Source organism: Empidonax traillii, unplaced genomic scaffold (genome assembly GCF_003031625.1).
Source record: "Empidonax traillii isolate 1590-97213 ecotype Southwest subspecies unplaced genomic scaffold, ASM303162v1 scaffold207:size1520225, whole genome shotgun sequence".
NCBI lineage: Eukaryota > Metazoa > Chordata > Aves > Passeriformes > Tyrannidae > Empidonax > Empidonax traillii.
The window spans coordinates 534,792-550,338 of record NW_020955400.1 but is presented as its reverse complement, the minus strand read 5'-3'; the positions used below and the strand labels follow the sequence as shown (position 1 = coordinate 550,338).

The window sequence follows — 15,547 nt, the reverse complement described above, 5'->3', positions numbered from 1 at the left end:
ATCTTTGACTGCCATTTGGTTTAGATTGTAATTGAGAATTGTTATCACTTGTAGCAATACAGCGATGTTAAGAGGCATCAAGGTTTCTGGACTTGTGGGTCTAATTTAGTAGATGTTTATGAGTTTTATGTTTCTTTGTACCTTTGCTAATGCCTTTCTCTTTGAGGATTTTGTGCAATTGGTTGGGTTTTTAAATGGTTTTGCTGATGGTACTTTATTCCAGGTATTTTGTCTATCTCCAGGATGAGGTTTGGCTCAACACTTCTTACTTTGAGGATTACTGAGTACAGTCTTCTTCACTCTTTCTCTTACTACATGTTTCCCAGCTGTCAACATTTTCTTTGTCACTTCTAGTCTTGTTCTTGCTGTGTCATTGTCTGTAATATTTCATTTACCTGTCAGGTCTTTGGTAAGTGTCTGTTTCTGTTCAATGTACACAGCTTTTTAGAAGATTATTGGGAAGAATTAGTTATATGAAGTAGGAGTCCTGAAGAAGCCCCACGTTTCCGTAGCATGACAGTAAGAGATAGCCTTTATATTGTCCATAAATCATCTGGGCTTAATGTGGAGCTTGCTTGCTCTAGCTGGCCTTCAAGGCATGGTTTAACCCCAGCTGGCAACTAAGCTGAACACAGCTCCTCACTCGCTCCCCTATGCCTGGTAAGATGGGGGAGACAATCAGAAGGCTAAAAGTGAAAAACCTCATGAGTTGAGCTAAAGACGGTTTAATGAGTAGAGCATAAGCTGTGCGCACAAGCAAAGCAAAACAAGGAATTCACTCACTGCTTCCTGTGGCCCAGGAAGGCGAGGCTCCATCATATGTAACAGTGACTTGGGAAGACAAATGCCATCGCTCCCTTCCTTCCGTCTCCCAGCTGTTATATGTTGAGTATGATGCCACATGGTATGGAACATCCCTTGGGTCAGTTGGAGTCAGCTGTCCCTGCCCTGTTCCCTTCCAATTTTAAGTCTACTTGGTGGTGGAGTTGGCTGAGAGGCAGAAAAGGCCTTGACTCTATGTAAGCACTGCTCAGCAATACCAAACACATCCCTAATTATCGACACTGTCTCAAGTACAAATCCAAAACAGAGGCTCATACTAGCCACTGTGAAGAAAATTAACTCTACTTCAGCCAAAATCAGCACATGATTCACTCCTTATTCCGTATCATCTATGCCATACTCAGTGCCACGCTATCTAACACTTCTTCATTATGGAATTTGCCATCCCCTTTTTTATCCTTTGATGCAATACACAGATATTATTCTCCTAGCCTATGGACCTCCCCGGTGAAGTGTCCATAAATGTCTTACTGAGTTTCCTCAGGACAGGAAAGGTAGTGTGTTGTGTGGAATTACTGGGCACCAAATCCAGTTCAGATTGGTTTGCTGCTGCACTTGAACTGCGTTTTGTAAGACTTGTCCTTCACTTCTTTATGTGGTTCCTGCTATAGAATCATAGAATCATAGAATAGATTGGGTTGGAAAAGACCTCCAAGATCATCAAGTCCAACCCCTGATCCAACTCCAATTACTATATCATGGCACTAAGGGCCACATCCAATCTCTGCTTAAAAACCTCCAGGGATGGTGAATCCACCACCTCTCTGGGTAAGCTGTTCCAATGCTTGATTACCCTCTCTGTAAAGAATAATAGTAATTATTCTAACATGCAACTCAAATAGTGACTTACAGTGATTTAAAGCTATATCTGTAACAAAGTCTGCCCCTTGTCCCTTTGAGCCAGACTATAGCGTTGAACACTTCAATGAACTCCTTCCCTTGCTCCTACTTATCCACAAACTGCAGTCCCTTATGGCTGTACCTTCTCCAAGTGGAGCTTTTATCTAAGAGCCACAGCAGCTTTAGGGGTATAGTTTCACACACAGTGTAGCACAGTCTTATCCACAGCCACAGCTGCTTTGAGGTGCCCCTGCTCCAGTGCAGCCTTACCCACAGCCACAGTCCCTTCAGAAAGAAACCTGCTTCATCATGACCTTACCCATGGCTAGAGTCCCTCCAAGGGAATGCCTGCTCTATTGTGGACTTATCCATGGCCACACACTTTCAGGTGCTCCAGCATGGATTTATCCACACTCACTGATGCTTCAAGGTCTATCTACTCTGTCAGGCACTTATCCTTGGGCCACCACCCCTTCAGAAGTATTCCTGCTGAGGCACAGACATAACCACAGCTACAGATGCTTCAAGATTTAGCTGCTCCCACATGGAGTTGTCCACAGGTCACAGTCCCTCTGAGTTCAGAGTGGAGTTGCAGCCAGTCCAGTCCATCAGCACAGATACATCACTGAGTCCCTGGCCATCTGCCAGCCCAGGCGCATCGCTGCTACTGTTATCAAAATGTTCCCAGGCACAGCACAGGAAGGTGATAAGCAGCACAGCATGCAGAGAAAGCAAAAACCAGCTACTAACAAGCATTAGACTAATATACTGTAGGCAAGCGAGGCTCATGACAGGCACCTGCCAATTAATAGCTAATCAGCAATTACCGCTATAAATTCAGTCTAGCACGTTCCAGTCAAATCTCTTGTTATCTTGAACCCTGCAAGATCCACACTGGGCACCAAAAAGTACTGTCATGGTTTAATCCCAGCTGACAGCTAGGCCCCACGCAGCCACGAGTTCCACTTTCCCACAGTAGGATGGTGGACGGAATCAGAAGCAGTACAGATGATGTATACTCACTTAAACATGCTAGTTTTACCTAGTTTATCAGGACATCCCTGTAAGTTAGAGCCAACACTTGTGCTCCCAGATTGCCTGCATAAGCTGTTTAGTGCTGTTAGCAAAGGGGTAGGGTTTTGAATGGACCTCCAAACAAAAGTTATTATTGATTGCTGAAGAATCTGTTTCACTTTGTGTGTTTGAAAGGCAAGTTACAAAAATTCAAAGCAATGCATGCCAGCATTTTTAATGCTGTAATTTGATTACCTGTGACTGCAATAATCCTTTAATAGTAAAACTTTGCCCTTAGTGGATAGGGGGGATAAGAAGGTGCATGAGGGAGTGCAGAGCTGTACAGGCTTTGCTGGAATGAAGTGCATGTGCTACTTACACACACTGCATCACTGAAAAACTGTGAGTGGCTCTTGGAGTGCGAGCCTGCCATGCACTTGAGCTTCATTTGTTTTCGCAAGGCCAGTTCTGTGTATCCGTCTTAAAGTAAAGTGTGACCCATGGTCTGATGAAGAAAAAGGCTGAAGTTTTAAGTGGAACTTGGGGAGAAGCCTACTGCAGTGGCTGCTTCAGGAATAAGTATGGAGAAAATGTTACGCAAGAGAATGTGTTACTGCAGCACTCTTAATTCTCCAGTGAATAGTTGTGCGTCTTAATTCTCCAGTGATTGCAGATGATTTGCTTGGAGCAGTGGTGGCAGCTTTCTTTGCAGATTCATTGGGTCTGAGTTATCTGTGATTACTGAAGGACGGATGTTTGCTGAGGTTCAAATGCTTTGTCTTTAAGCAGCACATAACAGTGTCATGATTATTTTTTTCTCTGGAGACATTCTTGGTACCAAGTTTGTTCATCATTCAACAATTGGTCTTTTGTTTTGAAGAGACCCTCACTCAGTGTGTGATGGAATAACTACGTGTTGTGTGAAAACATAACAGAGCAAAGCAAAACTGCACATCCCCATCCTGTGCTAGCCTGCCATGCCCCTGGGCTGGAGGGAGCAGTAATCAGCCCCAGAGACTGCACAAACCTGATCTCACCAGGAGGCTGCTGCAGCTCTTGGGGAGAGGGTTCTTGCTCCCACTGTCCCCTCTGGAGAAGCCTTATGCTTTGAAAAAAGAAAAGGATGAGCATCTTAGAGCTGCTTGACACATCCCCAGAATTCAGATTTGTTGCCCTTTAAGAGTCACTGAAACCTGTATTAAGCACTTTTCTTCTGTCTGGCCTGTGTGCCAGTGCAAAACCCACCTTCTACCCTAAGTGCTGATCATGTGGCAGGCCTCCACTTGTGCTTTTTCAGCAGAACAGCTGAGCTCTGCAAAAATTGGCTGGAGCTCCGCAGCTGGGCTGGAGCCTGGCCCAACAGCGGGAGCTGTTAATGGTGTGATTGAAGCCTTTAATTTAACCCCTTACCAGCGGTTGTGCTGATTAGTATTGGAGCTGTCAGATGTAATTGTTGCACCATTACCCTTCAAAGCAAAATCCCATAGAGCAAGGCTTCAATTTGCTGCACCACCAGTTGGGGCTGTTCCTGTTAACTACTCCATCTATGGCATATGAGTTTCTAGTCCAGTCTTACTTTAAATGTAAATAGAAAATGAAGAATATTTCTATCAGTAGTTGTGTGGGTAAAGATTTTTATCATGAATGTATAGTGGTCAATAATTACTTCTTAAAATATTCTCAAACAGGGATGCTGTATATCATCTCTGTAAATACACAGAACAGTGCCAGACAGTATAATGACATTCAGTAATAATTTTTCCCTCTGATGGGAACAATCTTCCATGTTGACTTTGAGCCTAAAGAATGCATCAGAGTTGATTTGAAATTCAGTTTGATGATAATCATCATGTGATGACCAGTGATGATTTAAGTAATGTTCTGGCCCAAAATATCCATCAAATGTAGGCTTCAATTTCAAAGGTAAAGTGAGAACGGCTAATTTAAAAGTTGGGGTTTTTTTATCAAAGGCAGTTTTTATAGCAGGAAGGATGTATGAGTACAGACTAGCAATTTGTGGGCTAATCCTTTTTTGCATTAATTTGTTTTCAGTTCTCTTGTTCAAGAAATTAATTTCTCACTTTCTAGGAGACTTTGAAGGTAGCATCCAACTATCAACCTTGTGTCTCTCCCCTCACCCCCTCACATTCCTGGAGTGCATTTATGCAGGTTGAGAGCGAGCAGTTCAGTGCCCAGCTCTAGGGAATGAATTCATAGTATCAGTGTTAATGTCAGGTGTTCAGTTTCACATATCTACGTAGTAAGCAGAACCAGTTTGATTTCAAGTTAAACATTTATTCTACTTTTTAAATGGTTACAGAAGTCATATTCTAGAAATATGTATGAAAACTTTCCCCAGTATGACCAGGTTCTTTCCTGCTTCAATAACCTTCTTTAAAAGAATCCTGAAATAAATGGTTTCTTCAGAATGAGTTTATTGCAATAGAAAAATGTTATCAGAGTCAGTTCCCAGTATACTGACACAAGTTTGTCAGATAGAAAATCTTTTTTCAAAACTTTTCCTTGTTTGTATTCCTGCTGTTTGTCAGAGTGACTGAAATGGGGGTCAGACCCCACCAACCCTCCTTATTTATGAGTCATTAAATACACAGCATATCTAATGTTGTTACAACTTTTCAACTGTGGTACTCTCATGAAATAATGAACGTAGAAGTCACTAAGCAAGAACTAAGCTGAATTAAAACCACTGAACTGATAGGGCAAATCAGCAGAAAGGGCCTACCCAGTCTAAACTGCAGAGAATGGATGTCTTGAAAGCCAACAAAGACCTGTGTTCAGGATGTCTGCTTTTTTGAACTGGCAGCTGTTGATGTTTTTAACCTCTGAAAGAGGAAAAAAGAGGTACAGTTACTGTGAGTTGAAAAGCAAGAATCCATTTTGCCCAAATTTTTAAAGTTTTAACATAATTATTTTTGCACAAAATGATGTAACAGTAGGCTGTTTGAATTTCTTCATGGAAAGATGAGAAAACCAGTAAACATGTGTGGGCACAGTTTCATGATAAGACTGCTTGCCAGGGATGTGGGATAATTTGGCTCTGGTCCTGGCTCAGCTCAGTTCTGTGTTACATGATTGTGTTGCCTCTTTTCCTGGTGGGGTTGGTGTGGTTTTCTTTGTGTTGTTTAGGTTTTTAGTTTTGTTTGTTTGTTGGGGATTTTTACTGGATTCTTTCACTTCCCTAAAAGGTTGAAAGTTACATCCATTTTCTGAGCAGTAGCACTAAAACTTTCAGAAATTCTCTGCTGAGTGTGAGAAAGTCTTAATTCCATTTGGTTGAATTAAATAATAGATTTAGTTCTGTTCTGAAAGGTTTGATTTCATGTTTAAAAAAACCTACAGAGCAGGTACATGAACCTTTAAACATAAGGACTTGTTAAAATTGGATGTAGGTGCAGGTTTTCCCAGAGGCACGTAAAGCCAAGAGGAAGTCAGGAGCTCTGTAAAGCATGGCCTGACAGCAGCCACAGGCAGCCCAGAGAGTAACAGTTGTAGAAACAAAAGGTGGTACCAGATTGCTCATGAATTGGTACATTTCTTTCACTGCCCATGATGCTTTTGAACTCTGAATTTTGGTTTTGCCCACTACAACTAAAGAATCTAACAGAAAGAGTCAGATCTCTCTCGTATGTTTTTGGGTTTTGCTTTGAGATGTCTCAAGCAAAAGAAATGGAGAGAACTGTCCAGTTTTACTATGCATTACAGTGACTGTGTGATGGAAGTTTCTAACACAAAGTGCCTTTCAGCTTATCAGTTCGACATAAATTAGAAAAAAAAATTAAAAAGCAGGGGTAATTTTAAACTGAAATACCCATTGCTTCCCACTAGATAACCTTTATAATTTTGTTAGATCTGTCTCCTTTTTAGTGAAGTCAAGCAAATCACTTGCTTTCCCAGAATGAAATTAATGCAAAATTTTGTCTTTTTCTTTCTGCCTGAAATGAGGGACTTCGTTGCTGGTACTCCATGTATCTGTGGAATACAAAAAAACCTTTGTAGATTTGTTAATGAGTAGTTCTTTCTTTTGATTTACCTCCTCCTGAATCTCACCAGGGTGTTTAAGGCCTTAGTATCTCAAAGTCAGCTGTAGTTTCTATTTTCTGCTACAGGTCTTCTGAATAATTAATTGGTAACTTATTGTTTGGTGCAACATAAAGTATAAACAACACATAGTTTTTAAATTGTTAGCTGTCACAGTAAATGGTGATGTGAAAGGGGGTATACTTGCAGAAAAAGTCATCAGGAGTACAATAACAACTCATTTCACAAGAATCCCTGAGCCTCGAGTGTATTGGTTAAGTCAGCACAAAAGCCTCCATTCGTTTGCGGTGTAGATCATCTGAAATTCCATGTGTTGGAGACATGAATGTTGGTGTGTAGGTGCACAAGTATAGGATGTGTACAAATATGACAGCGGACCTGTGTTTGTCTATGCTTCCATGGTATGTCTGAAAGGATTTAGAGCACAGCTGTAGATGTTCTCCTTGGAGGCATTGTTCTTAACCTGAGCTTCCCCTTCTCTTTCATTGCCACTTCTCGAAAACAAAATACATCTCTTGTTGTTCTTCAAAATACTGAAGAGAACTTGAGAAAATGGCAAATAATAAAAATATAATACAGCTTTGTGTACATGAAAGTGAAGAATCAGAAAGATCTGAAAAGTGTTTTGAAGAAGGAAATTAAGAACATCACCACCCTTTAGGAGCAGGTATCCTGAACCTGAAGAGCACATAGGAACAAATCAGGACCACTGATATTGAGAAAGAGGTTTGGCATATTCTGCCATGGCTTTCAAGGCAAGGAGCTACGTGTGATTATTTTCATCTTATCTCTAAGTGCTTCACTTCAAAACCACTCTAAATTCCTGGCACTGCAATTACAGAAAAGCAGGGTGCAGGATGGCAATGGGGCCATGTGGCTCTCAGAGGTGCTGCTTTCCTCACTATTTAAGGGTATTGGTTCAGGGGGTAGTTGAGGTCAAGGTATCAGTGTGCTGCCATAGCCATCCTTGCCAAAAGGTCAGCACCTGGGCAAGGAATCTGTACTTGGCTGGCCAGACTGTTCCTACTGCAAAGTACCCTGAAACAAACTGTTGTTTGCTTGTTTGTTTATTCATTTATTTTCTCTCTTCCTTGTGTCCTCTTTGCATAGGAAAAAAACACCTTCCTGGGGGAAGTGTTGACTCTTCCCCAGGTCTGTTGTCAGCTCCTGCACAAGAAGGGCCCCACTTGGACAATGTCTAGTTGGTCTTAATCTTGCACCTCCCTCATCTGTGTCACATCCTGAGCCATCTTTGGCTTCACATGTAAACCTCCTTGATGTGGTTTGTTTAGGGTTTTTTTCACTCCTCTGAAACATTCCAGCTCTTCCTTATGCAAAAAACATCCTTGCTATCCTAAAGTCCTCCCTGGAAACCCATGTCTTCCAGTATTATTTCACAACAGTTCTTTTTGTCTCTTTTTGGCCAGTGCTGACAGATGTAAGGATTTTTAGGCAAAGATTGCAGGTCTTACTCATCCTGTTAATATCAGCAAGAGTTCTAGTACAGAGGCGCAAGAGGACTTTACTCTTTTACCATTTGAGTAGCGGGTGTAAAATGCATCAATCAAAGACCTGCTGTGTCCTAGTTGCATTCATGTGCCTTTACATTAATATGTTTTTAGTACAAAGGCAGCTACCATAGTTCGGGGCTTGTTTCATCTTGTTTGAAAAATTGATCAGAAGGTATTTGATTTCCCCACTGCAGAATGCTGTGTTTCCGTATCGACTTTTCTTTCTCTCAAGCCCATAGCTGTTGTGGGGGTTTTTGTGTTTGTGCTGTAATTTCACTGGATTCTGCTTCTGTTTGTTACAAGTGGATTTATGAGTTAGCACTGCCTCACTTGTTATTGTTACAGGCTTTACAAAAGCTGCAGTTTCTCTGTAATTGCTAATGAATTATGTTTTTCAAAATCATCGTGGAATGTTTTTCAGCCCCTGTGGCTCCCAGCCTTAGTGTTGAATGCAGTGTATTTGAGATGGATGAAAAAAATACCCTTCTGTTTTCAATGTTGGAAAAGAGGAGAGTGTCAAACGCTTCCCCCAGTGATGTGTTAGGTTCAATAGATACCAGCATTTGCGTCAAGCTGAGAGGCATGATTTTTCTTCCCTCCCTAAGACTAAAAGCAGATATGTGAGTGCTGTAACAGTGTGTCCTCTCTGAAGCTGCATTTCATCAGTAGTTAAGCTAAGTGTTTACCTATGTGTGCACTTCTGTATGAGGCACTAAGACACTTGGACTGTTGTTTCATGTGTAGAAGTATTTATTTTTTGAAGTACCTTTTTTTTTTTTAACTATCCCTCCCACATAGCTCATTTCCTTGATCAGAGTTTTGCGTCTGCTGCAGGATGTTATCATTTAGCATGGTCAGCTCTGGCTCTAATGTGGAAGAGTAATGGAGCAGAAAACTTTCTCTGTTCACTGAAACAGCTTAGGGGATGGTCCAGAGGTGGTGATTTGAGACTAAAAATGGACTTCAACTAATCTATACTACTGGAAGCTCACTGGATTGTTTAGTTCTCTCAAACATTTGCTGATGTGGTTGACACAAGAATAGGTCTTTTTTATTTCTTTATTCTGACCTGTAACCCATAGCTAGTGATGTGTAGGTGATTTCCATTACACACCTGCATAACTGTGCTGTCTCTGCACAGGGCCTTCCCTTTGTCTTCTCCAGAACCTCCACAGAGGCTGAAATATGGTGTACAGGGGTGGACACCAGGGCAGAACGATTGTTTTTAAAGTAAATACTTACAGGCCTTTGGTGCTCTGTCTGTCTTTCAGATACGACTTTGTCTGATCGTTTCAGAAGCTAGACTAGAACGTGCAGTGCGTGTTCAAAGAGACAAAACATTTGGGAAAAGGCTGGCAGAATTGTCTCTGAAATTTTTGGCTGTAGGTGCCTTAATTACACCTGCTGAAATGGTTTCATAAAATTTTCCCAGCATTCATCTGGGTCTCATTTTGCATAGTTACTGTCTGCACAGTGAGATTAATCCTGTCTTGGGATCTGCAGAGGAGTGTTTAAATTTATGATTCAAATGGATACAGCTCCTGTGGCAGAAACTGTGAAGAGGTTCATGAATTTCTAATTAGAAAGGATTCATTCAATGAATATAATTTCCTAAACTAAGTTGTGGTGTGGAACATAGATGAAGCATAATGTTTAGGTAATTAAAATACACACATTCCCCCTAGAACTTGTGAGCTATACCCTAGGTAACCAGTTTTCCTTTTGGATGTTCTTCCCTACTGTGCTTGTGTATTTCAGGAGCAGAACAGCAGTGCTTTCAGATAGGCCATGATCTGTGTCTTATCTGTTACATTACATACAGAACAACTGAACTGAAGTTATCATGGGAGGAAAAATCCCTCATGAATTCAAAACCTGCTATTCCAGTCAGGAAAAAGGTTTTCAGGTTCTTTCCCGTGTATTTTTTGCTTTATACTTTCTACCCGATTCTGTTTTTCAGACATAGTTCATAAATGGTCACAAAACTCTTTTGAAGATTTGTACAAGGAAGGTAGTATATAAAACCAAAATCACAATATTTAGAAGCATCCAGTAATTTGAAAAGAAAATGTATGCAAATGATCACACAAATCACAGTGTACAAAGTAGATTAAAAAAAGCTACCTGTGAAGTAAGCTTCTTTCTTGAGCCCTGAAGCAAACAACTAAAGGCTTGAAGCATAAGCACAAATCCTGCTTGTTCAGCTTACTACACACGTTTTCTTCCAAAAGGAGTGATTTGTAAAAAGCATTTCACCAATTTGCGCTTCTGCACCAGAGCTCCCAAGCTTAGCAGTCTGGCACCACAGGCACTTTCCTCAGTGCAAACAATGCAGAAGGGTTGGCAATACCAGGCAGTACCTGGGAAGTTCAGTACCTGCCATCCATCCCTTCCTGGATCACAGCTTCAGCCAGGATCTTGGGGACTTGTCGTGCACCCATCCTCTTGATGTCATTGGCTCTGGATGAAGGAGGAGACAGGAAAGAAATAGGACTGCTAAGAAATGGCTTTAAAGATGGGAGAATAAATTCTTCTGCAAGCTGAGATTGATTTAGATCAGCTGTAGGTGATTTGATGGAGGAATTCTTAGTTTAAATTCAGGGGACTTCACTCTACAGTATATTAGCATTACTAATTTTTAAGAGCTCCCTCTGGCTTTATTATTGGTATTTGAGATTCTGTGCTGTGCTGACCTTGGACCTCAAGGGTAGCTGGACAGGCTGGTGCTAAGCCAGTGTGTCCTCCCTCTAATATGTTCCTTGGGGATTGGATACAACTGATGAATATCTCAGTTTCTCCACAATCTTCAGATCTTAGTTGCTGTGATTTAATAGTGTATTGGACTAGTTGAATATGCATTGACAGTGTCTCATCACAGGACAGGGGCCTGCCTAGGGCCCCTTAAATCCGGAAACCATGCAAGTAAATCAGTTGCTTTCAGGAGATACTGGGTTTAATTATGTAGCTTAAGGAGCCTGCACTTGATGGGGTACTTTCTCAGGTTATTGGGTTTTGTTCACCAGTACTGCGTAATGTGTAGGTGGTGCGAATGTCTGGTACACCTCTGACAAGCTTTATGGGCGTATGTGGAGGGCAGATATCTGGGGCAGCAGGCTGCTAAGACAGAAAATACCTATCACTCTGACACCTGCTTTGTCTAGACCAGAGCCCTGGCAATGCAGTCTAGGAATGTCTGTTACTGCAACCACTATTCTATAAGCGAAAACTATCCTCTGTTTAATTTTTAAGATTTGGTTCAGAAGGGTGAAAGATGTACTTTCATGAAACTAACCTTTAAAAATATTTTCTGAAAAGATTCCATAGCTTGCTTGAGAGCATGCCAACAGTACAACATTTGCTCAACTTTCCAGAATTAGCCTTTGGTAAAAAAGGGCCCTGATCCTGATGAATAAAAGTCAATACAACACGTGGATTTTAAAGTGAGGTTTAACATAAGGTTTAATGGATTTTAACCAAAATAAATAGAATTGCTCGAGGCTGATGAAAGTTCTGTGATCTCTGATACAGATCTAAGCCAGACGTACTATTTCCTTAAGTATTTTCCTTTGGTTTCTTGTGTAAATAGCAATAGAAAGAAAAACCATTCTGCTGGAAAGGTAGGAATATCAATCACAACAGTGCAGGACTATTAGGTATTTTGCATCCCAGCATTGCAAGGTGGAGGTGAAGAGGAGGGTTGTCCTTGCTTCTGCCCTCCACAGTCATCTTGATCCTATAAAACTGCTCCTGTTTTGACAGGGTGGGCTTGACAGCAAATGAGAAAAAAAGAAAGCAAATACAGTCAGATTTTTTTAGGATTTTGTTACATGGGATGCAGCTGACTGTTCATCTGAATAGGCTGAAAATAGTAACTTTTCATCTAATTGCAGTCTCAGGCTTCAACTTCACAAGCAGCTGCTCAAGCAAAAGACTTCTGTAGTCTTGGGAGGCCAGGCAGCATCTTATAAAGGATAGTTTACAAAAAAACTAGCACATTAAAAAACCAAACCAAACCGAAAAAAAAAAAAACCCAAACCAAAACAAACAAAACAAAAAACCCCACAAACTTGCAGCAAGCAGCTTTTTAAGGCAATAGGTAAGTCATCAGGAACTTGGGATCTAAAGGCATGTGAGGGACATGGTGGATTCTCCTGACTGGTATACTGAAATTGTAACATAAAATGCTCCTTTTTTGAAAGTGCAGCAGTGCGTGGACTAACAAGGTGCTCATGAATGTGAAGTGTTTGTACTGTGGGGCTTGTCTTTCCTTGCAAACTGCTAGGTAGGGGTTGGAGAATGTCTGAGGAGGATTTGCATCAATGTGCCTGCAAAACTTAATCAGATTCCATTTTGACAGAGCTAACGGCAGAAGAGAGGGTGCCAAATAGCTAATTTCACTTCTTTGATCTGTGGACATCAGTGGAATTTCCCTGGGCTTGGTCCAACTTCTGCTTGACTGGAGGAGTCCTTTGGACCTGTCAGTATGTGAATGTGATTGCCTTTCCATGTCCACTTCCACTTAAGAACTTCACTTCCCTTTTCATGTTATAAAATCAGCAAAAGCAGATACACTGACCACATATGGCCAGGCAAAATCCCCCAGTAGGACAGTGACCCAGTGTCACCCTTGTGTACTAGCAAGCACAGGGCCGTGAACCATCCTTTGCCCTCCTGGCTGCCATGGCCAACAGTGCAAGCTGACTCAGTTGTATGATAGCAGAGTAGGATCCTCTCTACTCTAGATCTTGTAGACTTTCTGGGTGGGTTAATCTGAAACCACTTCATGGCAGTCGGTGGTATTTTCCTGTTTAATATTAAAAGACTGTATTTCCAGAAAATTGTGTCTGGTTTTCTTTTTTTTTTTTAATTAAATCCCAAGAACATTTTGTCACCCTTTCTGTAAACAAAGGGCATAGGAAGTACAATTTCACGGAGATAAGAGTTTTACATGCAGGCTGAGGAATGCATGAACAAGAAGTCCCTCCAGTATTGGGAAACAAATCCATTTTTATTTTTTTGAAGCGTGCATTCTACTGTGGTTGCTTACCCAGCTATGATGAGTAAGTTACTGTACTCACTTTGCAATAACTTCATGAGGGCTAGGACTGCCTGAGAATAAAATAGATATAAATGGGTTCCCCCACGATTTCATACGTGAAGTGTATTTCTCAGTACTGAAAGCTATAATATCTTCCTCTGTTTTAACTGAACTTTTCCCACTGATTTCAGTTAATACATCATGTTAATAGTACATACCTTTCAGGCAGTTGGTTTGCAATCTTAAATTAGACACCACCAGTGGGACTCCCTCATCTGACTTAGAGCTGAAACCCGCCAGGTGAGTTGTTCTGTAAGAGTTTCTGTGTTTCTCTATTGACTGCAAAGGAAGCCTGGATGGCAGAATCCTGGAGTAAATGATTATACCCTAGATGTTTGAAGGAAGGTTATTTGAACTGCATACTGTTGACAAGTTTCTGTGCTAGAAACTGGCCTTTCTGAAATATCTGAATCCTCTTGGTATTTTTAGCTCAGATATGCTCTTATAATCCCAAATTTTCCCAGTATGTTTTCCCTGAAGGTGAATTTTTGGAAATTGCACTTGAACTTAGCTAACAAATGGTGTGATGATCTAGTGAAAATAAATAAATAAATCTGCTTTGTATTTTGCTTTGAATCACTTCTATCTAGCAGTTTCACCTTCTGCTATATTCTTTGGTGATATATGGAATTAGCTGCTTTTCCGTATTATTTCAGGGTTTATCCTGAAAGTGATTCCTTCTGAAGAGGTTAATGTTTACTATTAGAATTGTTTTGAGATATCCTAATTTCTGTTACCCTGTTTCTTCTTCCCTTTTTCTCCCCTTCAGATTTCTTCTTTCCAATATTGGAATAATTTCATTAACCTGACACTTGTTGTGTTTTAGGAGAAACCTGATGTGAGTCCTACATCTCTACAGCTGCGATCCCAGATTGAGGTGAGAACATAGATTTTGATCACCTACTTTGATTTGTTTGGTCTTCAATTTGATATTCTGCACAAATTGGGTAAAGGCTTCTCTTGTGTCTGCTCTCACCGCTACATGTCTTCTCTTGCAGGAGTCACTTGGTCTCAGCAGCACAGCATCAACACCCGACACTGAAAGAAAGTAAGTGAAGACACAGGAAAGAAAGCAGGGAGAGGGAATTTTGTACGTTTTCTTTCTCCTTGGGGTAAAGTCATTTTAGATTGCATTGATGCTTCTAGATTTCAAATCCAACCATTTTTGACGAAAACTGTGTTGGAACCTGCTCCTTCTCTTGTTCTCTTTTGGCCTTTTATTATTTTGGGTTTATTATATCAAACAAGGGAGGGTTGTTGTTTCTCCCCTCTTGGGGTGTGCATACACCAATACAACTGGTAGTCATTTTTGAGGCACACTGGTGATTTCACATTCTCTGCAAAGTAAACTTTCTTTAAAAATTACTTTATGTAACTAGACCTAAATGCAACCAAAAAGATAGGTGAGGGGAAGGGAGAGTTACAAACTTCTGTCACGTTCCTTTTCCTAAGCACTCCTGAGCTTGTAACTGTGCTTTTGAAGAAGGTGCCAAGGGAATGAAGTATTTAAAACCAAGTTAAAAGGAGCTTTAATTTTAGAAGTCCTTAATAAAAACCTCTCTGTGAGGACTAAGAGGGTTTCTGTTTACTGTCACCTCCTGCTGCAATGTGTGTGCTTGTTTTCTGTGCCTCCTTCCTTTGATCCCAAGATCTTGGATCCGTACCGCTGAGGGTAACGTGCAGTGGTACATGAAGACAACTGCCACTGTTTTTCCAATTGCCTGCACTTCCTGGGGTAGTGCCAACTGGACTAGTTCATAGGTAGTATGTGGAACACAGTTGTGATGTGACATGCTTTTGTAAGGTTTTACAGTCCCACATTTGAATATCTTCCAGTGATTCAACACTGAATATCTTCCAGTGATTCAACACTGGAAGATTTCTGCTCTTGTTTTTGCTAGTTTCGTAGAAGGACTGTCAGTCCTAGAGGGATCTGTGGTGGATGCGGGGTATGGGACTCAGACTGACTACATAGAAGTCAATTGTGTGGTAGTGAACAGCTGCTTAGGGGCTTCCTTTGTGATTGTCTGAAAGCTAGTTCATGTTAAAGGTCTCAGAATGCATTTTTTTTTTTAGAGGTGCCTTGTCTCATTTCATCACCCAAAGAGAAAGCGAAGATGGTTTGCTTGAGGTAGATGCTCATTTTCAAAACAGCATAAGGCAGATAAGGTGAATTTTACCT

At 41.0% G+C, this 15,547-nt stretch overlaps 1 protein-coding gene across 11 annotated transcripts in view; it reads left to right on the top strand.

Moving 5' to 3' along the window:
- The window catches only part of SASH1 (SAM and SH3 domain containing 1), a 524,421-nt gene that overhangs the window by 450,814 nt on the left and 58,060 nt on the right, over positions 1–15,547 (top strand). For all 11 annotated transcript variants that reach the window (XM_027887354.1, XM_027887352.1, XM_027887355.1 and 8 more), the window contains exons 3-4: positions 14,192–14,242; positions 14,364–14,413. In XM_027887354.1, coding sequence (XP_027743155.1) covers positions 14,192–14,242; positions 14,364–14,413 — 101 coding nt within the window. The remainder of the gene's footprint in view (positions 1–14,191; positions 14,243–14,363; positions 14,414–15,547) is intronic.